This window comes from Emiliania huxleyi (assembly GCF_000372725.1).
Source record: "Emiliania huxleyi CCMP1516 unplaced genomic scaffold EMIHUscaffold_102, whole genome shotgun sequence".
In the NCBI taxonomy this organism is placed as follows: Eukaryota; Haptophyta; order Isochrysidales; family Noelaerhabdaceae; genus Emiliania; species Emiliania huxleyi.
The window spans coordinates 138,632-161,619 of record NW_005202303.1 but is presented as its reverse complement, the minus strand read 5'-3'; the positions used below and the strand labels follow the sequence as shown (position 1 = coordinate 161,619).

Here is a 22,988-nt window from a genome sequence, read left to right as displayed (position 1 = left end):
GAGGACTCGGAAAGAGACAGGCGGGACTTGCGGACGAGTAATTTTTTCTCAGCAGTGCCACGCTCTCCAATTGGAATAATTAAACCTCTAACGACTGGCTCGTTGTGATGCGAGTATCCTCCCACAAAAGAAATGATGCGCGGCTTTGTGTTTTGACGCACAGCCCTTCCTTGCAGCGAGCCCCCCTCCAACCCACCCGCGCTAGGTCTCGGGTTTGACGCATGGGGTCACTCCCGCGAAACTCGTGAACTAGCCGGGGCAGTCGGAGAAGGGGCAACTCCGTGCACTGGCGGTCGGCCGTCAGAAAACACGCCTGCGTGGATCGCGTCACACCAATCCTCGCTACCCAACGGCCAAAGGATGAATGGATACCCTCGCCCAGGGATCTACAACGCTGTCCTAAGGTCCGACAGGTTCGGCACCGGGCACCCCAAAATGCGCCTGCGGGCGGACCCTTACAGATCACAGATCACTCGGGCAAAGTCTGTCTGGTATAGCCCCAGCCGACTCCGCGTGAACTCTCAAGGGATCTCGAGCTGCTCCCTCTACCCTCTGCTCGGTGTACGAACTCTGTTCACACCGAGCAGCTGGGAGTGTGGCTGCGGCTATAGCCTATAGCAGACAGGGGCAAAGTAGCTACGACGATGAAATATCAAAAAAACGCGTCGAGCCGCCTCTCCGGACTATTCATGAAGCGGCCGGCGCGCCACCGCAGCTCACCAATGGAGCTTGCGCCGCGGCTCAATCCACAGGCGCAGCAGCATTACGAGGCATTCTCCAAGCACGGCCTCTGGCGATAAATAAATAGACAGGCATATCCAACACCACACTTAAATCCGACCCGTTGGCGGCCTGTGAGCTTTTGCGCCCCCCCCCCCCCCCCCAAAAGAAATGATCGCAGATTTACGCGGCAATTTTGTTGCAAACAAAGAAATGGTTTGCTCCGCACAGCGTGACACCATGCTGAAGCCGCAGCCCTCCGTCAAACTCGTAAAGGCCGACACCAAGACCGGCTACAAGTGCGTCTACGAAGTGCCCAACAAGGACCCTACGCGGCGTTACGTTGTCACGGTCTCGCGCGCTAGCGTCAACATTGTCCTCGGCCGATTTGCGACGGCGCGGGAGGCTGCGTACTGCTACGCGACCTCGCCCGAGGGGCAGAAACATGCGACCGAGCTCGCCGAGGCGGAGGCGCTGCAGGAGGAGGAGAACATGACGAGCGACGAGGCCCGAGCGACGGCCGCCAAGGAGGGGCTGGAGCTGCATACGAACGGCTCGGGCTTTGTGGGCGTCTTCAAAACGCCTCCGGCCTTCAGACTGCCTTTCATGGTACGGGTGCAGCGCAGCCGCAAGAGCGTGAACCTCGGCTACTTCTCGTCGGCTGAGGCTGCCGCTCTCTGCTACGCCCGCTCGCCCGAGGGCCGGGCGGCGGCGGAGGCCAAGTGCGCAGAGGCGCTGCCGCCGATGACTGCTGCTGCAGCGCTGGAGGCGGCGGCGGCGGAGGGGCTGGTGCTGCCCACGTCGGGGCCCTCGGGGCGGTGGCCGGGGGAGACCACGCGCTTCCTGGGCGTGGGGACCGCGGGCACGCGAGCGCGGCTGCCCTTCCGGGCCTCTTATCGGCGCGACCGACTCGAGATCAGCCTCGGCAGCTTCGCCACCGAGGAGGAGGCCGCCCTCTGCCGCGCGCGCGCGCTCGCGGCCCAGGCCACCGCCCCCGCCGCCGCCGCGGACGAGCTGGCCCTCACTTGCCCCATCTGCCTCGAGCCGATCGACTCTCACCCGGTCGCCACCACCTGCCTGCACGTGTTCTGCCGCGGGTGCATCGCCGGCTGGCTCGAGCAGGCAGACGAGGCAACCTGCCCGATGTGCCGCGAGCCGCTCGAGGGCGCGTCGGGGCAGCTCACGGCCGTGCCGCTGCCGGCCGCCGCGGACGCGAGCACCGCCCCGCGGCGCACCGGCTGGACGCTCCTCGAGTGGCAGCAGATGCTCGTGGAGCAGGCCTCCGTCGAGGCCGAGCTCGCCGCGCGCGCCGAGGCCACCGCCCGCTCCGACGAGCAGCAGGCGGCGTTCGTATACCACAGCGGCGTCCCCAGGCCCGTGGACCTGGCACGGGGGGGTTTCCGTCCGCTCTTCAGCCAGCGGCGTGGCGGGCACATGGCCCGCGGCGAGGCGCACCCGCGGGCGGCGAGGCCCGTCCGCCCCGACCCGCCCGGCAACAACTATGCCGAGGTCGAAAAAGCGCGGCGCCGCCTCGACGCGCGGCGCCGCCTGGACGCTGCTGCTGCTAAGAAGCAGAAGAAGGGGGAGGGGCCGTAGACCGCCCAGCTCTCTCTCTCTCTCTCTCTCGCCCCCTCTCTCTCGGCGCGCCCCAGTCGCGCCCCCGTCTCTCTCTTTTGCGAGACGTGTGTGCTCCGAGGAGAGGCGTGGCGAGTGTTGGCCCCCGGTTAGTCAAGCCCGGTTGTAGTGTGTGGGCCGCGCTATCAAAGACAGTGAAACGAGGCAGTGCACCGAAAGTAAACGGTGGGCGAGTGGGCGCGTTGCGATCTCCTGCGTGGTGCAGCACGATGTGACACAGCCGACGCGCTCGCAGAGAGTGGTCCTTACAGCCCCGCCACCGCAGCCATCCTGGTTACCCTCCGACGAGCCGAGTGCACGAGGCGTGGTCTTCTGGGCTCGTGCCTCGATGCGGGCACGGTTTTCTCTCCGCACGGTTGGGTTCGCCCCCTAGTTGCGGATCCCGCCGAGCCCGCTCTGTACAGCCAAGCCGGCTCGCCTCCCCGCCCTGAGGCCGTCACCGGTCGCGGCGCGTCGAGCAGCGCACCAGTGCCCCGCGAGCAGCCCTGCTAAGCGGGTGCGGGTTGCCGCCCGTCGGAGGCGTAGTCGTCGTCGATGCCGTCGCCCGCTGGAGGGCCGTCGATGGCTGCGGTGGCGCGCCCTGCGAGTCGCCCCGCGAGTCCGCTGGCCTGCCCTGCGAGCCGGCGCGCGGGGCGAGAGTGGGACGTGCGGTGCGTGTGGTGCGAGAGTGAAGCGCGCACAAAGCCGCGGGGGAGGGTGGTCGTATGCGGCGAGGGTGTGCGACCGGGAACGAGTGGCGGTCATGAGTGGCGGCGCGCGCGGGGTTGGATCCTGGGAGCGGCGAGTGGCCGAGAGGGGAGCGCTGTTGGGAGGGCGGGTACTGTCGGACGGGAGACTGGACTGCTCTCCTGTTGTTTGTCCCTCTCGAACCAGGCCGCCCTCTACTGACGTGAGCCACTCGCGGGTGGGCGCGAGAGGCGGTGAGGGAGGGGCCGTGCATGCAGGTGTGTTCATTCGGAGCGAGGGGATGCCGAGAGCTGCGTCACTACTCGGGCTCGGGCCGCCGTCGAGTTGAGCCACCCCATCAGCGACGTTTGCTGCGCTGTGACCGCAGCCTCCCTCACCACTCTCACCGCCGCTATTGCTGCCGCGGCCTCCTTCTTCGCCGCCGCCTAGGCGGCCCTCACCGCCGCCGCCGCGGCCCGCTCTGCGACCTTGGTCCGTTTCCTCTCCTCACGCTCCATCTTGGAGATTGGCCCGCTTGGGCTCGACATTTGCTGCGCCGGGCGGCGGCGGCGGCACCTCGTCGCAGTGGCGGCTGTTTCGTATTGGAGAGAGTAAAATCTCCAAGGCGCGTTTCCAGTAAGCTAAACGTGCGTTCTTTGGCCGTTTCGCGGCCTAACGATTAGATTTAGCTCGTCGTGGCAGACTGTGTTTCAATCGGCCGTCCAGCGGGCGTCCCTCCACAAGGAGAGCTTCGCGCTGCTGGCTGAGGTGAAGCGTCGGTGGGGAGCAGACTGGAGCCGCCGAGATGCCCGACGCCCATGCCGCTCTCGATCCAGTGGAGGAAGTCCTCCTGATCGCGCCAGGGAGGCCAGGGCAGCAGCCACAGCCTGAGAGGAAAAGTGCGTTCTCTGGTAGGACGGGAACGAGATGATAGTAGGGAGTAGAAGAAAGCAAAGAGGAGCCCTGCGCACGCACGACTCCGCAGGAGAAGCCCCTCCCCAGACAAAACACAGGGGAGAGGTGGGTGGGTCACAGAAAACTGCGGCCGCCAGCGACAGAGCGTCTCGCTGGCGGACGGCGAGAGGAACACAAAGGGACGTCCGGACGTCCATCCACTGGGATGAGATAACTGGAGATCTAAGGTCGAATCTCCCGATTCCACAGCCGCCCACAGGAGCGCCGCCTCAACACGGGGTCTCGGCTCTATCGAGCCATGCTAGCTCCAGCCGCAGCCCCACCCGGCCGCCCGAGGGTGTTCCCGCAGGCAGAGAAGACCAATCCTGGGGGAAGTAACCTTCTCTGGTAGGACGGGAACGAGATGATAGTAGGGAGTAGAAGAAAGCAAAGAGGAGCCCTGCGCACGCACGACTCCGCAGGAGAAGCCCCTCCCGCCCGTGCTTGCGCAGCGCAGCCTCCTCCTCCCTACTCGCAAGCCGGGTAGCTGTGTGGTGATTGTAATGGGTTCCACCCTGTGTGGTGATTATAATGGGTTCCACCCTGTGTGGTGATTGTAATGGGTTCCACCCTGTGTGGTGATTGTAATGGGTTCCACCCTGTGTGGTGATTATGATGGGTTCCACCCTGTGTGGTGATTATGATGGGTTCCACCCTGTGTGGTGATTATGATGGGTTCCACCCTGTGTGGTGATTGTAATGGGTTCCACCCTGAACTTCGTCAACGACGACGACGATGGGCGCTTGCGCAGCTGGCGGGGCCTGCTGCTGCGCCATCTTCACTGCGTCCTCTCCTCTCCTCCCACCTCACAGAAAACTGCGGCCGCCAGCGACAGAGCGTCTCGCTGGCGGACGGCGAGAGGAACACAAAGGGACGTCCGGACGTCCATCCACTGGGATGAGATAACTGGAGATCTAAGGTCGAATCTCCCGATTCCACAGCCGCCCACAGGAGCGCCGCCTCAACACGGGGTCTCGGCTCTATCGAGCCATGCTAGCTCCAGCCGCAGCCCCACCCGGCCGCCCGAGGGTGTTCCCGCAGGCAGAGAAGACCAATCCTGGGGGAAGTAACCCCGCCGGCGCGCACTTTTCGCGCGGGCCATTTTCTCGGAGTTGTCGGGGTCGTGCGAAGCTACCTCCTGCGAACGGCCGGTTGGCAGACGTCATGGCCGGCATGTGCGACCCTTAAGAACCCGCGTCCGACCAGCTGTGAGGCGAGGCTGAAGCTGGTGGATTTCAGTTGCTGACAGTTGAGGCGATCCCCCGTGAACTGACGGCAGGTAAGCCGGCAGGTGGGGGGCGGGGTGTGCCGGGTGGCCCAACTAGCGGGCGAGCCGGGCCCGTGCATAGTTCGCGCTCGGGGGCGCGATAGCATGGGAAAGACGCACCTCCATCGTGCTTGCTACCACCGCGCTTTTTCGCATTTCGGCCGTTCGCGCCATCGTTGATGACTTGATTGCGCGGGAGCGAAATCCCAAAACCTCTCAGCTCGAAAAAAGGGGGAATTTATTTGTTATTTGGGGGGTGTTACGCAGAACACACAGTCATCCGCACACCGCAAATGGGCTCGCCCTCACTGGCCACTGCCGACTTGAGAGAGAGAACTGCCCGCAGGCACACTGTGAGACCATGGGTGTGCCTGCGAAACCGAGACCACATGCAGCGGCACTGATACCGCTCACCGGCTACATCGCGGCTAGGCTCAAGGAGGGCGCTGACTTTGCCTCCACACCGGGTGAGTGTGAGGACTCGCCCACAGACCCACAGTGCACATCAAATGGAGTCACTAGTGACCCTCTCCGTCGCCATCATCGGCTCCGGATTCGCGAATCTGTCCGTGCCGTCGGTGATGCCGCCTGTGAGGCCGACGCCCACCATGAAGCAGAAGACGATGACGAGCACGCCCATCGCGCGCAGCAGGCCTTTCTCCGACGCAAACGCCGCGAGCAAGCTCCCCTCGCCGGAAAACTCTTCCCGTGGCTGCGAGGGTGGTGCGAGGATGAACACCTCGCTAGAGTCAGCCGGATTTGGTGAGGGCGTAGCCTCCTCTGGCCGACCTAGGCTCGACCGATCAACGCCGCCCTCCTGCTGCATCCTCCGCCAGCTTGCATCCCAGTCGCGCGGCTGCTCGCACATAGAACGCACGGCTCTGTGCCTAAGCGCTGGGCGCAAAGAGCGCGGCGCCCCGAGGATCAAAGAGGCTAGCATGAAGAGGTGGAGAGGGAGCGACTCCGCGTGCGAGCTGGCGAGTAGAGTCCACGGCGCTGGACACAGCAGACAGCACAAGTTTCGGACACCGCCTGTGAATAAAGCGTAGCTGTGAGCGCTGTCAGAGCGGTGTTTCGACACCGATATCGTTCAAGGAGAACGCTGATTCAAAATCCGCTGTTCACACTTCACAGGTAAGTGTAAGCGTGTGGAGGTGGTTTTCATTTTCACACCGTTCAAACGCGGCCCAGGAGCGTCCTCGCGCCTCGCGCATTTGGCTGTGTTTTGCCGGCACCGGTGCCTCCGTCCGCGTGTGACCTTGTCGAGAACGGCAAGTGCCACGAAGCGCTGTTTCCTGCTTCCAGCTCACCACCTCGCCTCTTCGACGCCCACGGGTCCCGGGGGGTCGGAGGGGTTAAATAAATAAATAAAAACGGTCAAACTCTGAGACGAGATGGGATTTAGGGACATGTGTCCCCGCCCTGCACGATCTTGGTGTGAGGGATCTTCAATCCGTCCCCTCACCCCTGGTCACTACCCGACACTAGAAGAGCAGCAAGAGTTGGGGCTGCGGCTACGGCTGCGGCTGCGGGAGGGGCTATGGTCGCGGGAGAGCCACTGCGCCGCGTGGGCGCGCCTACACCGCGCTTGCTCCGCTCGCCACCTCTCGCAAAGGTCCAAAGTCATCGGAGGGGTTGCGAGAAGGGGCCGGCTATTTTTTGTTTGAATCCCGAAGGCCGTTCGAACATGAAACGACGTTCCACGTGCCCGTCCACAGCTATACGGATGGCGTGGAGAAGCTGGTCGGGCAGCGCGTCGAGGCCGTGTGGGAGGACGAGGATGGGAGCACGGACTGGTTCCCCGCCACCATCGTCGCCCATTGGCCGACCAATAGCGAGCACGACCGGCTGCTTATGCACTTCGACGACGGCATGGACGAGATCATCACCGCTGCCCGACGACACCGTGCGCCTGACCTGCTTCCCCCACGATTAGTCTTCTCTGCCTGCGGGAACACCCTCGGGCGGCCGGGTGGGGCTGCTACGCGGCAGCGCAACGCGCCGAAGCGCTCCAGCCGTGGGGGACCGCGTCGCCCTTTGGCGCGGCCACCCGCGAGGCGGGCGGTGCAACGAGCGGGCCACCGCCGACACGTGGTAACGGAGCGGCGCCAAGTCCGTTAGCGGCGCCCATCGACGCCCGACCGATCACCGCCGAGAACGCCACAGGGCGGCCGGTCCTCGTCGCAAGCGCCCTCTGGCCGCAGTACGCGTGCAAAGGTATTCGGCGGCCGGCTGGGCGGCGAACGTGCTGCGATGCTCCAAGCACAGCGCAATCGTCCGATTCACGATTGTAACGACGCGCGATGGCCGAGCATACGAAGACGCGCGCGTCCCGCTCGACTGACTGCGGCCGCTGCCGTCGCAACAACTCGCCGCAAAAGGCATGCTTCAGAGGGTGGAACCCGAAATAATCACCACACAGGGTGGAACCCGTCATAATCACCACACAGGGTGGAACCCGTCACAATCACCACACAGGGTGGAACCCGTCATAATCACCACACAGGGTGGAACCCATTACAATCACCACACAGGGTGGAGCCCGTCATAACACCACACAGGGTGGAACCCGTCATAATCACCTCAAGGGCTACCCGGCTTGCGAGTAGGAGGAGGAGGCTGCGCTGCGCAAGCACGGGCGGGAGGGGCTTCTCCTGCGGAGTCGTGCGTGCGCAGGGCTCCTCTTTGCTTTCTTCTACTCCCTACTATCATCTCGTTCCCGTCCTACCAGAGAATTCCGCAGCTAGCTAGGGGCGCCCTAAACCGGGTCTAAACCTGGTATGTCTAATGGGGTCCCCCACCCAGGCCGAGCGCCCTCTCTGTGTTTAGTCTTTAGACTCAGTTTATGATAAACTGAGTCTAATCTGGTTCGTCTTCAGCACAGCGGTCAAACTTGGTCTAAAGATGGTCTAAACTGGTTCGCCGGATACCCTCATTTACATTTTGCTGTCATAGTTTGTATCCGACTTGGTGGTTGTGGTGATGTGTAGCGATGGGTGTGGGTCTCTAGTGACATACAGCTCCTCCGTGTTCCGTCTCCTGACATGGTACCGACCGGTGAGTGCACGGAGTGAGCAGTGCGGCACTTAGGCCGACATGAGAGCTGGTGCGGCACACAGCGAGATGTGTTGCTGCACAGTATTTCCGGCCTACGCTCGATACGTTGGCTGGCACCATGGGCATCCTGCGCGAGCCGTGGTGATTGGCTGGGCACAGAGCGGAGAGGCTCGGTGCCCACGGACGGTGGCACAGCGGCCGCCAACTGCTTGGCACCAGCAGCATCAAATGCCGCACCCATCTACATCTAGCCGGAGAGCCTTCCCGGAGCCCTTGATCCCTACAATCCCGCCAGCCTTGAGGTATGCCGGTGCTTTGTGCCCGCCGCCGTGACCCTCGTGTGGCCATAGCTGACACTATGGTGACTGACGCGCGCCGCCGTGCGACTTGGCTCCTGGGACAAGGCCAGCTGCCCAGCCTTCTTCATCACCTCCCTCGGCAGGCAGGTATGGTAAGGACCGTGAATGTAGTTGTGGCTGATGGCGTACCGGTCGTTGGAGACGCTACAATGGTGGTATGCCTTCGGGCAGTCTGCGGGCAGGGGGACGACGTGGCACCACCTACACTCGCCAAGTGAATATTTATGGGCAGCAGGGGCGAACGAGAGCGCGCTTGGAGGGGAATGGACCCCGACTGCGCCCAAAAGAGCTCGGGGACGCCGGCCGTGACGGCAGCGTACCGCAGCCGCACGTCAGAGGGCAGGTTGAGGCGCCGGTCTCCGGGCAGCGCTGACGCCGCGATCGCTGCGTCCTCTATCGTCTGCGCCAGCTCAATGGGGCTTCGCTTGGCCCTGGCTTCGTCGGCAGAGTACCCGCTCAGGTGGACGACGTGGACGTGCGACATGAGCGTGCCGAGGTGTGCATCGAAGCAGAAGCGGCGGCTCGGCAGCGCCCAGTTCGCCGGCGTACAGGTTTGCACCTCCACCGCGCCCTCGGGGAGGAGGAAAGAGTTGACTCGCACCGTGCCGACACCAACGACTAGGACGGCGGTCGAGGCACACACCTGCAGCTGCTCGACGAAGGTCAGCTCCTCCCACCGCACCGTACGCAGCTCCATCCCAAGGGTTTGCGCGGCCAGCGCCGCCGCCGCGTCGGCTGCACTCAGCTCTCGCTTCGACTCTACGACGGTGATGTAGCCTCCCGAAATGCTGCGTTGGGGCTCCGGAGGATGGAGGCCGTGCCGCACGTACATCCGGTCGCGAAACATTTTCACCGGATCGAGACCCGGCAGGCTCCCAACCTCGGCTACGCCCTCGCGGTTTGTGACGCCGATGCCGCGCCCGCCCACGCCCGCGACCAAGCACGGAACCCCGATGGCACCGTATTTGGCCTCAAAATCCCGGAGGCTCAAGACGGGATGGCCCGAGAACGCTTCAATCAGCCCGAGCGGCCACCTACTTTGGACGCGCGGTTTGCAGAGAGGGGCGGCGTGGAGGCGCGGCCGCCGCAGGGAATGGTGCGCTTTGGGTCGACGGCCTCCCGCGTCACCCACTGCCACGTACCGCTGGTCGCCACCTCGGGCTGGAGGGCGAGCAGGGAGAACCAGCTGGGGTACATGTAGTCGAAGAGGTTGTGCCCCGGGTTCCAGTGGAAGGCGTGCAGGTGCGCGACGCAGTGGGGCAGCGAGCCTGCAAAGGGCCAAGGCGGGGCAGGTCGGTGTGGGCGAGTGGCGGAGCGGCCGCATGAGCGGACGGGGGCGCCGGTGGGGTTGCGCGGCCGCGCCCGCGAGATGCTCCAGCGAAATTGCGTCCACAGCTCGACCGCAGCCGGGTGCGGCTTCCCCAGCCCGTGCCCCGCCTTCCGGCTCTGCTTGAGCCGGTCCCAGTCGAGGTCGACCCACCTCGAGAGCGAGGGCAGGGAGGGAGGTTCACCGAGCGCGGCGCGTCATCGGGCGATGGCAGGCGGTGGAGCACCTGTTGTGCATGAAGAGTGCCTCGTCCTCGGTGCTTGCGCCCGCGAGCCGCGGGCCGGCGGTGAAGGCGCCGTCGGAAAAGAACACGTGCTGGAAGAGGCAGGTGCGGTTCCCAGGCCACGTGTCGCCCCGGCCGATGCAGCGCGCGCGAGGGGCGGGAGGAGCGCTCATTGCTCGCCTATGCATGCACAAGCGGAAAGGTGCCGTGCTTGCGTCCCGTCGTAACTTTCAAACTCGCACGAGACTGGGCACGCGGGAGGCGCGCACAGGAAGACAGGATTCAAACTCGGTGTCGAACGACCAGCGACGCGCACTACAGTGAAGAAAGTACGTTTCAAACAACGGTCCTGCGGGCAACGAGATGCTGGCTGAGGGCGATCAGTCAGGCAGGCAGGTAGGTGGGTGGGCGCAAGCAAGCAAGCGATGCCTGGCTGGTGGCGCGGGGGCGGTAGTCTTCATGATTGACGCGATCGCCGTCGCCAAGTCGTACGGAGCCGAGGCCGTCATCGATCGATCGACGTGCACACCCACCACCGACCGAGGGGAGGAGCGGCGGACTCGAAGCAGGCAGCTCTACAACCGGCCATGGATGGCCGGTTTTAAGCCGTTTAAGCCGCAGGCAGGCGCCCCAGGGCCCACCCTTCTAAGCCTAGGGGTACCCTAACCTGAGGGAGGGTGTGTGAGCGCTGTAAGCTGTAGATAGAGCGTGTAGAGCGCTCTGGAGCGCTGTAGAACTGTAGAGGCTAGAGCTCTCAGAGAGCTCTACATCCGGCGCGGGACGGACTGCCTGCGTTGTAGAGCGCTGGAAAGCGCATGTAGAGCGCGATTTACTTAGTGATTTCAATGTGAATTCGCGCTCTACATCGCTCTCACAAACGCAGCACGCAGGCGAATTCACGCAGGCAGTCCGTCCCGCGCCGGGGATGTAGAGCTCTACAGCTCTACAGCGCTCTACAGCTCTACAGCTCTACGCAGCGCTCTACATTCTACATCCTCTACACCCTCCCTCAGACCCAACACAAGAGAGCGATGGCGCGATTTACTTAGGACTCAGTGATTTCGGACTGTGAAATCGCGCTCTACATCGCTCTACATCGGAGGCAGTCCGTCCCGCGCCGGATGTAGAGCTCTACAGAGCTCTACAGCGCTCCAGAGCGCTCTCTCTACATCCTCTACAGCTCTATCTACAGACAGCGCACATCCTCTACACCCTCCCTCAAAATTCGGGTCGTTCGTCGGAGGGAGCGCACGGACCAAAAAAGAAAGAAAACAGACACCCCAAACGAGGGATGGGGGAGGAGGACAGGGTCCCCACCTGCACGAGCAGGATTTTGGAAGGACGATCAGGGACACAGGTGGGGCTCCTCTCCTGCTCCTGACAAGGGACACGACAGGCTCGCAGCGCGGTGCACGGTGGACTCCCAACTCCACTGGCGGTCTCATCTCAGTCTTGCGACCTGCCTCCCCAGCAATCACTCCAGTTTCTCAATAACATCGCCCAAGGGAGTGCACGACGCATGGTCGCACAAATGGTCGCTGCAGCCATTGCAGTCCAGCCGTCAGTGGGGACGCCCGCGCTCGATCGGCCTTCCACGTCGCCGCCAAAAAGCGGGCTCGCGTTCTGGCACCACTTTTTCGCCTCCTCTCCCCCGCCTCCGCCGCCGAGCGCCGCGGCGTATCCGAGCGCGCTCAGCTTTGACCGATCGTTCCTCTTTGGCGTCGCGACTGCACCGGCGCACGTGGAGGACAACCTGCACGACGCGTGGCTACCGTTCTGCAACACCACCGAGCTCCACCCCAACGGCCGGCCGCACTGCCACGCCTGGCGCACGACCCCGCGCGCGGCTGAGCGGCTGCGCTTTTGGAGCGAGCCCGAAGCGGAGATTGGGCTGGCGGCCGCGCTCAACTCGGGCGTCTTTCGGATGGGCGTCGACTGGTCGCGGCTCGCGCCGACGTCCCCGAGCGCCTTCCCGAACGCGAGCGCGCCTGTCGCGCCCGCGTGCAGCGCGTTTTGCGAGGCCAGGGAGGAGGCCAAGGTCGCGGCGAGCCCCGGCGCGCCGCCCGAGGGGTGCGCGTGCTCGGGGGTGCAGGACTTCGTGGCGCTGGCGCGGTACCGCGAGATCGTGGGGATGGCCAAGGCCAAGGGGATGAAGGTTGTGCTCACCCTCTTCCACCACTCGCTGCCCGTCTGGGTTGGCGAGGCGGGAGGCTGGACCAACGAGGCCGTGGTTCGCGAGTTCGGGAGCTTCGTGCGCGACGTGGCGGCGGGGCTCGGCGAGTCGGTCGACTACTGGCTGACGATGAACGAGCCGATGGCTTTCGCGCTCTTCACCTACATCGAGGGCACCTGGCCGCAGGCCTTTCCGCAGTCAAACTACCTCGAGGTCGTGCTCAAGGCGCTGCAGGGGGACGAGCGATCCGTCAAGGCGGCGGTCGACAACCTGGCGGGCGCGCACAACCTGGCCTACTCGCACATCCACCAGGTGCACACGCTGCGCGGCTGGCGGGCGCCGCAGGTTGGCATGGCCGCGCGCGCCCAGATCCTCGAGGGCAAGGACCCGTGGGACGGGCCGGCGGTGATGCTCTCGCGCGAGTTCATGGACTTCACCATCACCGACAAGATCCAGGACAGGCTCGACTTCCTGGGGCTCAACTACTACGGCAAGGAGATCATCTCCGGCCAGACGATCGCGCAGCCCACCGACGTCGGCTACTCGGAGGCGGGGCGCGCCATCGACACGGAGGGCCTCTACTCTGTGCTGCAAATGTTCCACGAGCGTTACGTCAACAAGCCGGGCGCGACGTGGAAGAGATTCATGGTGACGGAGAACGGCGTCGCGGACGCGACCGACGTGCTGCGCCCCGCCTTCATCACCGAGCACCTCGCCGCCATCGCCGCCGCCGTCTCCAAGGGCATCGACGTCTTCGGTTACATCCACTGGACCATTTCTGACAACTGGGAGTGGGCCGACGGGTACTGCCCAAAGTTCGGGCTCTACTCGGTGGACCGCACGTCGCCGTCGCTCACGCGCACCGCGCGGCCGTCCGCCACGGTGTACGCCGACATCTCAAAGTCGTACGCCGTCAGCCGCGAGCAGCGCGAGGCCGCGTGGAAAGTAGTCACGGCGCACCGCGGCCAGCTGCGCCCCTTTTGCCGCTCCGAGGACGGGAAGGAGGGGCTCGACGAGCCGCGCTACAACCGCTGGTTCTCGGACAACGCCGACTGGCGCTTCCACGAGGAGCGCCTCGCCGCACCGCACCACACGCCCGGAGGGATCTTCCTCCAACGCGAGGCGGCGCCGGAGAGCCGCGCCGCCGCCGCAGCGCCCTCGCTGCCCGCGCTTGCAGTGGGCGCGGCGGCCCTCGCCGGCGCCGGCTTCGCGGTCGCCCGGGCGCTCGGCCGGAGGGGCGGCCGGCTTTCGTCGCCGCGGCGGCGGGGGGGCGCTGTGGCGCTCCACATTTTGTGATCCGAGACGGCAACAGAACGTCAGCGACCCCAGCAAGATCCCCGCCCTCAAGCCCCGACCCTTCGACATCGCGCTGACCACCAGACCGGGTGCCGGAATTCATTCGTGCGTGTCAGTCTCACGATCTCTCGACCCCGCTATTGTCCTGACGACGGTGTGTGTTGGTAAGAATGTGTGCGAGTCCGAGTGTCGTGTGTGTGGACGAGACTCGAGAGCGGCTAAAGTAGGGGAAGAGAGATGAGACGACACTCGCTTGCTTTTTAATTTTTCGCGCTCCAGCCCTCCGCGAGCTCCGTCGTGCGTGCGGCGATCTTACAGTAAGAGCTCGAGCAACCCACAGCGCACAGGTGGGCAAGGGTATCCCTCGGCCTCGCCGCGCGAGCATTGTGTGGCCCGATATATCGAGATCTCTCAACTCTAATCCATCTCAGCGTATTGGTCTGACTCGTCGAACCGCATGCGACATGAAGGGGGTGGGATTTCATCGGCGGGTGGTGCCCGCATCATTAACATCACTCGTCGTCAGGCTGCCGTCTCGGGCGAGGCTGCCGTCCCGGGTCGGTCGGCGGCGGCGGCAGCGGCAGCGGCACCGACCGGGCTGCCGCGCCCTCCAGGGAAGCTCAGGCTGAAGATGGACTCCGAGTCGGCGCCTCCGGGGGAGAGCGCTGCTGGGCCCGCCCCCGGCACCGCCACGCCCGCACGCACCGGCGAGCGAGGGCTGCTCGCGCCCGGCGTCGGGCTGCAGTCGCGCTCAAGCCCCTCCGCCAGACCGTCAGATGCGACCCGTGAGGGGAACGGTGCCGCGTACGCCGCGTGGCCGGCAGCCACGGGCTTTGGCGCCATCTGCAGCTGGCGATCCAGCGGCGACGGCGGCGACTCCGGCTCGGGAGAGTACCCACCCGCCACCGGAGCCGCGGCCGGCACGAAAGCTGGCGGCGGCGGCGGTACCTCTGGCTGCTGCTCCAGCGGAGGCACCGGCTCATCAGAGGGGGCCAGCGCTGGCGGCCTCGGTTGCAGGGGCGTCTGCTGCTGGCTCGCTGCCGTGGTCGTCGCGTCGGAAGTGCTGTTGGAGGCGGTTGTGCACGACCTGCGACATGGGCGTCTGAGGTGCGCACCTCGAGAGATGGGAGTGCAGCGCCGGGCAGAATACTCGGAGCCTCGCGTGTGATTCCGCATCTATAGGTGCAGACGTCGACGCGTGCGATGACGCGGCGTATGTCGAGGTGGCGACGCTCCGGTGCGTCTCGCCGCTGCACCGGTACGACGCCGCCGACGGGTGCAGCGACGGCACCTCTGCCGCCGCCGCTGCGTGAGGCTCCTCCTCGTCCGGCGACGCGCCGCCACTTCCGCCGCCTCCCTGGTCGCCGCCCTCCTCGGAGCCGTGCAAGATCTGGCCAGAGTGGTAGACGAGGAGCGCGACAACCAGCGCCGCACCCGCAGCCGCCTCCTGCATGCCCAGCGGCTCGGGCGGAGCGAGGAACCAAGACCCGTATCGCCCGACACCGGGCCGCACAAACAGCAGGACGGTCAGCGGCAGCAGCAGCACCGAGGCGGCGTGCAGCAGCGAGGGAGGGCCCCAGCGGAGGAGGAGGAGCGAGAGGCCGCCCCACAGCGACGAGGTGATGAAGAAGAGGAGCAGGAGCGGCAGCACGCGCGACACCTCCGCGCTGCACGTCCAGCGCTCGTCTTCGCCGCGCGCGAGCTGCGCCTCGCCTGGCGACGCGATGGCACACGTGGTGCACGATGCCAGCGCCTCCTTCGCCGCCGCCTCGGCCGCCGCCGCCTTTGCAGCCTCCATGGCCGCGCCCCAAGCCTCCGTCACGGACACCGCACGCGCCATGGCCGCGCCCCTCTCCGCCGCGCTGGCTGCACGGAACGCCGCCACCGCCGCCGCCGCCTCGGCCAAGACCGCCGAATCAGCATTCGCCGCCGAGGGTGCCGCCCCCCCCGCCGCGCCGTCCCCGCCCCCCGCGGTCGACAGCGCGATGTACTCGAGCAGCGGAACCGGGACGTGCGTGGCGGGCGGCACCGCGCCGCTACCCACGGTCGCCGCGACCGGCGCGGGGACAGTCGCCGGGTGGTAATAGTCAGAGGGGCGGTCGTGGCGGTCGCTGTGGCCCCAATCGAGCTTGTCGGGCCCGTCAAACATCGCCTGGGCGAGCGACGAGAGCAAGCAGCCCAGCGAGCGGCCGAGGTGCGCCAGCGTCTCTGCGACGGGGCGGCCGTGCAGCGCCTGCAGCAGCAGCGGGCCAAGCAGCAGCCCGGCCGCCGACTGCGCGAGAGGCAGCCACGAGTTGAGGACAAGCAAGTCGACGGGCGCGCTGGCGAGCCTGCGCTTCGCGACACACCATCGTCAGGGTGCAAGCACAGCCTCGTGCGAGCACCGCCTTGTGCGGTGGAGTCGGTGTCTAGAGCTCGCGCTGAGAGGCAGGTGGCGCGCTAGCCTTCCGTGGGACTCGGCGTTGCCTGTCTGACTAGTCGATCTCTGTCTGACCGTCCGTTCTCGACTGCTGTTCATGCGATCTGGGCCCGGGGTTGAATTTTGCAGTGCACGCGGTGTGCCTCGCGTGACGACTGCACACCGACCGTCAAGCAAAGGTGTTGCCGCAGCAAGAGGGAGCGGAGGCGTGTGCTGGTTGGGCTGCGGGGGAACGCCACTTCTCTTTCCGCGTCTAGGCCGGCGAGCCAATGCGACTTGAGCGTGCTCGAGCAGACAGAGACACCCACGGCGACGACGTAGATGACGCGCGCGTCTTCGGCGTCCGAGTGCGAGGCTGGCTCCCTCTGGTAGTCTCTGTCGCGCTGGTAGTCGCGCGCCTAGTCCCATACCTCCAGAGCATCGAATCCAGTGTGGGTTCAGTCCCGTGGATGGTGTGGTAGTCTCGGGCCCGCTCGTCGTCGTCGCGAGACGAGGCGGCGTCGGGCGGAGCCGGGGCGGAGGCGGAGGCGGCGGGCTTGGCGGGGTCGCTTGTGTCGTCGCCCGCGTCGCCGGTGCGGCCGCCCACCCGCGGCAGCTCCGCCTTCTCCTCCGCCTTCTCCTGCTGCTGCTGCTGCTGCTGCTGCCTGTGCTGCTCGCGCTGCTCCTCCTGCCCGGACTCACGGAGCGGTGGCGCGGCTTCGCTCGGCTCGACGGGCGGCGACGGGTGGCAGTGAGGGTCGCAGATCGTCGCGACGCCGCTGCCTGCCCGCGCGATGCCCGCCTCGTCGGGCCCCGGCAGCTCGCCATACTCCTCGAGCTTGAGAGGAGCCTTGAGCAGTTCCATAGATACGAGCGCCTCCGACGTGCCGCCCACCTAGTGCCATCCATCCATCCATTCATCCGGTGCGCCACGGCTCCACCTCGACGGCGATCGCGTCGGGCCTAGCCACGAGAGATTGGGTGAGAAAGCAGAGAGATGGGCGACCGAATCGGAGCACTGATGGCACACCGGCTGCGAGTAGCGAGCGTCGAGCAGCTGCGCGGTGTGCGCCCACGCCTGCTCCACGACCTCAAAGCGCAAGCTCGCGCCTCCCCGACCCTCGCCGCCGCCGCCGTCTGCGCGCGCCACCAGGACGAACCGCAGCCCCGCTACCACCTGCACCTCGCCGGCGCTGATCCCCTCCAGCCGCGCGCCACGCAGCCGCCCGCACGCCACCGCCAGGCCTCCGGCGCAGCCGCCGCCGGTCTGCTTGCCGCCCGAGCCGACGCACCCGCACGACTCCGGCGCGCGCTGCACCGCCGTCAGCGAGAGGTTGGCGAACCGCCAGGCGCGGCTCCCAGGGGCGATCTCGCTCGCGCTGAGCTGGCGCGGACCGCCGGGCATAGGGGGTGCGCCGACGGGGCCGGGGCCGCCGCCGCTGCCGCTGTCCGCGAGGCGGCGCGCGACGCCCGGCCGCGGCTCGGTCTGCTCCCTGATGGAGGAGGGGTGGAGTATCCCGACCGGGAAGGGGCCGGCCTTTCGGCCGACCGCGAAGGCGGCGCGCGCGGCGAGCGCCGGCCCGGCCGCGTCGGGCGAGCCGGGGAGGGCGTCCGATACGATCGGGTTTGGGCCCGACCCGCCCCCGTGCAGCGGCGGCGGCGTGCTCTCGACTGGCAGCGGGAGGAGCGCCACGCCGATCGCGCCCGCCGCGACAAGCCCCGAGAGGACGAGGGTAAGCGGCGGGCAGCGGCGCCGCGCGCCGCGGTTTGCGACGATGCACGCAAAGCCGACGGTGAACGGGAGCGACGCCTGCGCCAGCACCGCCTGCGTGATGCCGCGCAGCGAGGCGGCCGAGTCGATGAGCAGGAGCGAGTGGAGCGCGTCGAGCACGCCCATCGCTGCGAGCCTCGCCGGCCGCAGCCGCCGCAGCTGCGCCGGAACCTGGCCGGCGGACGATTGCGCGCGCGCGAGGCGGAGGAGGGCGTATAGCAGCACGTTGAGCAGGGTGAGGACGGTGTGCACCACGAGCGCGCCGTTGGGCGTCGCGCCCGCCATCCGCGCAAACAGCACCTTCTCACCGGCGCCGAGCAGCAGCTGCGCAACGGCGACCGGGAGCATCGCCCACGCGATCCACCACGCGGGCGCGCCCGCGAGGCTCGAGCGAGAGCTCGACGAGGTGAGCAGAGGCTCGTTGAGGCCCTGGAAGCCGCCGCTCTTCTTGCGGTTGCCCTCCTGGAAGCGCAGCGCGCTGGGAGTCTCGAACATTTCGAGTGCGGGGAGGTCAAGTGGAAGGTGGCCTTCCCGGGGCGGCCGCGTGAGGCTGCGGACTTTGCCAACTCGGCAGTCGGCCTCCGACTGAAGTGAGCAGCGTCGCCAGCGAATAGGACCGCCGCAGTGGAGCGGGGCGGTTGAGCATCCCTCCGGGGGGCCCTGCGAGCTCGCAGGAGGAGGGTCGAGGAGGGGGGTCGAGGCAGGCGGGAAGGGGCTGGGGTGTGGGGCGGGGCGGGGATTGGAGACGACCTGGGGGAGAGGAAGAGGGGTGGGGAGGAGGGCCGGGCACCCGCACACGGCCCGCCGCCCTTCATGACAATCATGAGGTGAGAGTTCCCTCGATGCGGACGAGCCCGAGGAGCGCCGCGTAGGCGTACTCGCGCACACCAAGCTCATTCACGTAAACGCACAACCCCCCGGGCCCGAAATCGCACAGAGTCACGCAACACGGGGTCCCAGGGAAGGCGAGCAAAAAGCTCATTCACAATCTGCTCTCGCATCGCGCTGTCGGGGTGATCCGAGCATGGGGCGAGGCGGTGCCGGCCGCGGGCCGGGTGCAAGGCGCCGGCCTCGGCGCCGCCTCGGCGCGCCGCACGGGCGCGGGGAGCCTCTGAGCGGGAGCCGAAGGTTTGCCTGTGGTAGGTAGGTAGGTGGGGTTGTTTGACTTTCCCGCAGAGGCCGTCCCTAGCTGTGAACAGCAAAACGGGACAGTATTCTCCTTTTACCCGTCAAATGGCGGACGACGTGAGAGCGCTGCTCGCGTCGGTCGCAGCAGAGTCGGAGAGCCGGGCTGAGCGCTGCCTGGAGCTGCTGCAAGCCAAAGACGCCACGATTCGTCGACTGCAGAGCGAGGTGGCGGCGCTTGCTGAAGCGCCCGGGTCGAACGTCGAGGCGGTGGCACGGGTAGATGCCGCGGTGGCGCAGCTTCTCGAGGCGGAGGCTGCCGCCGAGGCGGCCGAGGCGCGTGCCGAGGCGTCGGAGCGGGCGAGGCGCGAGGCGGTCGCCGGCCAGGAGGCGGCCGAGGCGCGCCGTGAAGCCGCATCGCTCGCCGCGGCGCACTTGCGCAACGAGCGCTCCGCTTGGCTCGCGGCCGAGGCGCAGAGGCGCGTCGCGGAGAGCGCCGCCTTTGACCAGGCGGAGGCGTCGCTCCTCTCGCTCGCATCGGAGGGCCTCGAGCCAGAGGGGAGCCTGGCTGCCGCGGACAACCGCGAGGCGCTTGGTGCAGCGCTCGATGAGATTGCAGAGCTACGCGCACAGGTCGCTGCACTCAGCGGCGCGCTCTCGGCGGCAGACAGCGACACGCGCGCAGCGACAGAGGCGGCAGCTGTCGCGACTCGGGAGGCGGCGGCTCGCGCACGCGAGGCGGCCGAGGCGACGGAGGCTGGGCGGCGGGATGCGCTCGAAGCCGAGCTTCGCGCGGCGCGCGAAGCGGCGGCCGCGTCAGATGAGAGATGCGGCCGGCAGCTGGCAGAGCAGCAGCGCGCAGAGGCGCGGTTTGCGCGGCGCTACGAGGAGGAGGCCGCGGCGGCGGCGGGCAAGGAGGCGGCGCTGCGCGCTGAGGTGGAGAGGCTGCGTGAGGCGGAGGATCTGCGTCGGGCGGAGGCAGACGCCGCCGCCGGCGCATCGCTTGGCGCGCAGAGCGCACTCGCCGATGCGGAGATGCTGCGCGCTGACCTCGCCGAAGCAGACGCGCAGTTGTGCGCCGCGGAGAGAGGGCGGCAGAGGGCGGAGGCCAGCGCCGAGTCGGCCGCGCGCGAGCTGCGCGTGTGGCGAGAGGCCGCCGCCGCCGAGGAGGCGGAGGCTCTTGCCAGCCGCTTGGCCGTCGCGCGCGAGGGGGGCGCCGTTCCTTCGCTCGGCGAGGCGGCGGCGGCGGAGGCGTCGCTCGTGATCCCATCCTCCGAGTCGCCGTCCCGCGCCGCGTCGCCTCCTCCGCTGCACGGCAGCAGCAGCAGCCTGAAGGCGCAGGTGTCTGCCCTCCTTGACAGAAGCTCTCCGCCGAGCCAGCAGCAGCCGGTTTGCGGCAAGAGCGACGGCGTGGGCAGCGGGAGTGGCGCCAGCGGCGGTGGTGGCGGCAGTGACGGCGGCGGCGGCGGCAACGGCAGCAATGGCTGCGGGGGTGGCGGCGGCAGATCTGGCTTTGATGCGGCGCGCCGGTCGGCCGAGAGGCGGCGAGCGTTGCAGGCTGAGGCGGTGGCGCTGCGAGCTGCGCTGGACGCGGAGCAGCGGGCCCGCGCTGCCGCCGAGGCGAAGGCGCGCTCGGTCGAGACCGAGGCCGCGGCGCTTCGGATGGCGGAGCGTGTCGCGCGGGCGGAGGCGTCACGGCTGCTCGAGGCGCCGGCCGAGGTCTCGAGGCTTCGCTGCGAGTTGAGCGCCGCCCGCCGACAGGGCGAGGCGCTTGCCGCCGCCGCCGCCCACTCGGCGTCCGAGGTGTCAGAGGTGGCGGCCTCCCGGGTGGCGGAGGCGGAGGCGCGGCTGGAGCGGGCGGAGCGGCGCGCGGAGGAGGCCGACCGTGCGCGCGCCGTTGCAGAGGCGGCCGAGGAGGCGGCGCGGGCTGCCGTGAGGCGGAAAGAGGCCGAGGCGGCCGAGGCGGTTGCGGCCCGTGACGAGATGCGCGAGCTGCGAACCACCTCCGAGGAGGCGGCGACGGCGGCCTTTGCGGAGCTCACTGCGTCTCGCTCCGAGATCGAGGCGATGCAGATCGAGCTGGCCGGCGCGAAGGCCGGCGCGGGAGCGGAGGAAGCGCGACGGGATGAGGTGGAGGCGCTGCGCAAGGAGCTGAGCGCGGCCCGCGCGCAGGCGAGGGCGGCCGAGGAGGCGCAGCGGGGCGAGGCGGCGGCGGCGGAGGGCGACAACGCGTCGAGGGACGCGCCGCGGCGCGGGGGCTGCAGGGCGGCGGGGGCGGGTCTGGCGGGGCGGGATCACGCGGAGCTCGAGGCGGAGCGGGCGGCGCGGCGGCCGGACGAGGAGCAGGGCGCGCCGCTTGCGGCGGAGGGCGGGGCGGCCGGCGCGGAGGCGGCCGGCGCGGGGCGCGCAGGCGTCGGAGACGGCGACCAGAGGCGCGCGGCAGCGAGGGCGGCGGGAGCGTCGAAGCGCGAGTTGCGCGCATTGCAGGAGCAACTGCGGCAGGCGAGGAGCCGGCTTGCCGAGGCTGCGGCGGCGAACTCGGAGCGCGACGGGCTGAGCGAGGCGGTGCGTGAGAAGGGCCGCGCCCTCCGAGCAGCAACAGAGGCCCTCTCCGACGCGCGCCGTCAGCTGTCGACCGAGCGCTCCGAGCGGCGCGAGCTCGAGGCACGGCTCGCGGCGGCGCAGTCCGAGAGCGCCACGGCCGGAGACGCGTCCGCTCGGGCGCGCGCCGAGGCGCGCGCGCGTGACGCCCTGCTCAAGCAGGCGCGCGCGAAGCTAGACGATGCGAAGGCGGCAGAGGAGAGGCTGCTCGAGGAGCGGCCGCGCTTGCTGCAGCGGGCGGCCAAGGCCGAGGCAGAGTTGCGTGGTAAGGAGCAGCAGCTCGGCGAGGCGGAGCGGAGGCTCGCCGCCGCCGCCGCCGCGGCGGCGCGGGAGGAGGAGGCGCGAGGCTCGGCGGCGGCGCGAGCCAACCGTGCCACCCGGGCGAGGCTTCGCGAGGCGGAGGAGGCGACACGCGCTCTCCGGCGGGAGCACGCGCGCGCGCTCGCCGACGCCTCGGACAGCGATCGCGCCGCGGAGGCCGCGTGCGCCGCGCGACGCGCGACGAGCGAGGTCGTGCGCAGCTTGGCGGCTGCGCTTCTCGCCGAGCCAGCCTCGCCGGCCCGCGCTGGTGGGCCTCAGGGGTCTACGGCGGACGCGGCGGCGGACGCGGCGGCGGACGCGGCGGCGGACGCGGCGGCGGACGCGGCGGCGGACGCGGAAGAGACGAGGCGGCAGATCGAGGCGCTGTCCGCGGAGCTCCTCGATGCGCCGGCGTCTCAACTCGGGATACCGCTTGGGACGCCGGCACGCGGCGGCGGCCCTCCCGCCGCTCCGAGCCCACGCACCAAGCAAGGAAGACGGGGCCGTCTGGCCATGACCGCCGAGGCGGCGGCGGCGGCGGCAAGGATCGACGCGGCTCTCGATGCCGAAGTGCCCGAGAGCGGCGCGCTCGAGGCGACCCTCAAGTCGCTGCTCGCACAGCACGTAGAGCGAGCGTGCGCCCGCCCCGAACGGTCAGCCAGGAGCGCCGGAGCGCCCTCTTTTGAGTGGAGAGTCGCGTCGTAACGAGGGCGACTCTCTGAGAGACATCGTCGCGGAGAGCTATATACGGCGTCCTATGGCCTGCCCTGCCATATGCCCATACTGCCCTGCCGTGCAAACTTCGGTACGTTAGATATATACGGCTTTTAATCACGAGAGTAAAAACCGCTAAATCCTAAAAAACCAGCCAGCAGCCTCCGGCGGGCCCCCCCGCTACGCGCCACCAAGTACCATCCAAACCCGAGTGTACAAAGCGCCTCTCCGAGAGCGCTGCGCAGACGGTGTGCTAATCATAGAGGCGCAAGGGACTCAAGTCCACACACACAAGACACATACACGCGACAGCCGGGACACACGGCTCACGGGTGCCACGTCTAGGTGTTGAGGCTAGAGCAGGTTTGCCTCTCGCACCCCGTCTGTTTTCCTTTCCTTTT

The 22,988-nt window shown here is 67.8% G+C and overlaps 4 protein-coding genes across 4 annotated transcripts; 3 read left to right on the top strand and 1 right to left on the bottom strand.

The window, feature by feature from the left end:
• Positions 1-960: 960 nt before the first annotated feature.
• EMIHUDRAFT_108270 (hypothetical protein) lies at positions 961-2,316 on the top strand (the record flags this gene model as incomplete). Its single annotated transcript, XM_005793226.1, has 1 exon — positions 961-2,316. One exon carries the CDS (start codon positions 961-963, stop codon positions 2,314-2,316), a length of 1,356 nt encoding a protein of 451 aa, XP_005793283.1.
• A 9,398-nt stretch (positions 2,317-11,714) lies between these two features.
• On the top strand, positions 11,715-13,952 carry EMIHUDRAFT_439489 (hypothetical protein). Its single transcript, XM_005793225.1, has one exon. The coding sequence runs from the start codon at positions 11,729-11,731 to the stop codon at positions 13,676-13,678; it is 1,950 nt and encodes a 649-aa protein (XP_005793282.1). The 5' UTR covers positions 11,715-11,728; the 3' UTR covers positions 13,679-13,952.
• Positions 13,953-14,190: 238 nt separating this feature from the next.
• On the bottom strand, positions 14,191-18,342 carry EMIHUDRAFT_222218 (hypothetical protein; the record flags this gene model as incomplete). The annotated part of the gene is made up of 8 exons (XM_005793224.1): positions 14,191-14,205; positions 14,273-14,765; positions 14,935-15,391; positions 15,719-16,008; positions 16,374-16,495; positions 16,810-16,971; positions 17,107-17,154; positions 17,851-18,342. The coding sequence occupies 8 exons, from the start codon at positions 18,340-18,342 to the stop codon at positions 14,191-14,193; spliced, it is 2,079 nt and encodes a 692-aa protein (XP_005793281.1).
• Positions 18,343-19,080: 738 nt separating this feature from the next.
• EMIHUDRAFT_108266 (hypothetical protein) lies at positions 19,081-22,578 on the top strand (the record flags this gene model as incomplete). The annotated part of the gene is made up of 2 exons (XM_005793223.1): positions 19,081-20,313; positions 20,530-22,578. The coding sequence occupies 2 exons, from the start codon at positions 19,081-19,083 to the stop codon at positions 22,576-22,578; spliced, it is 3,282 nt and encodes a 1,093-aa protein (XP_005793280.1).
• Between the last annotated feature and the right edge of the window lie 410 nt (positions 22,579-22,988).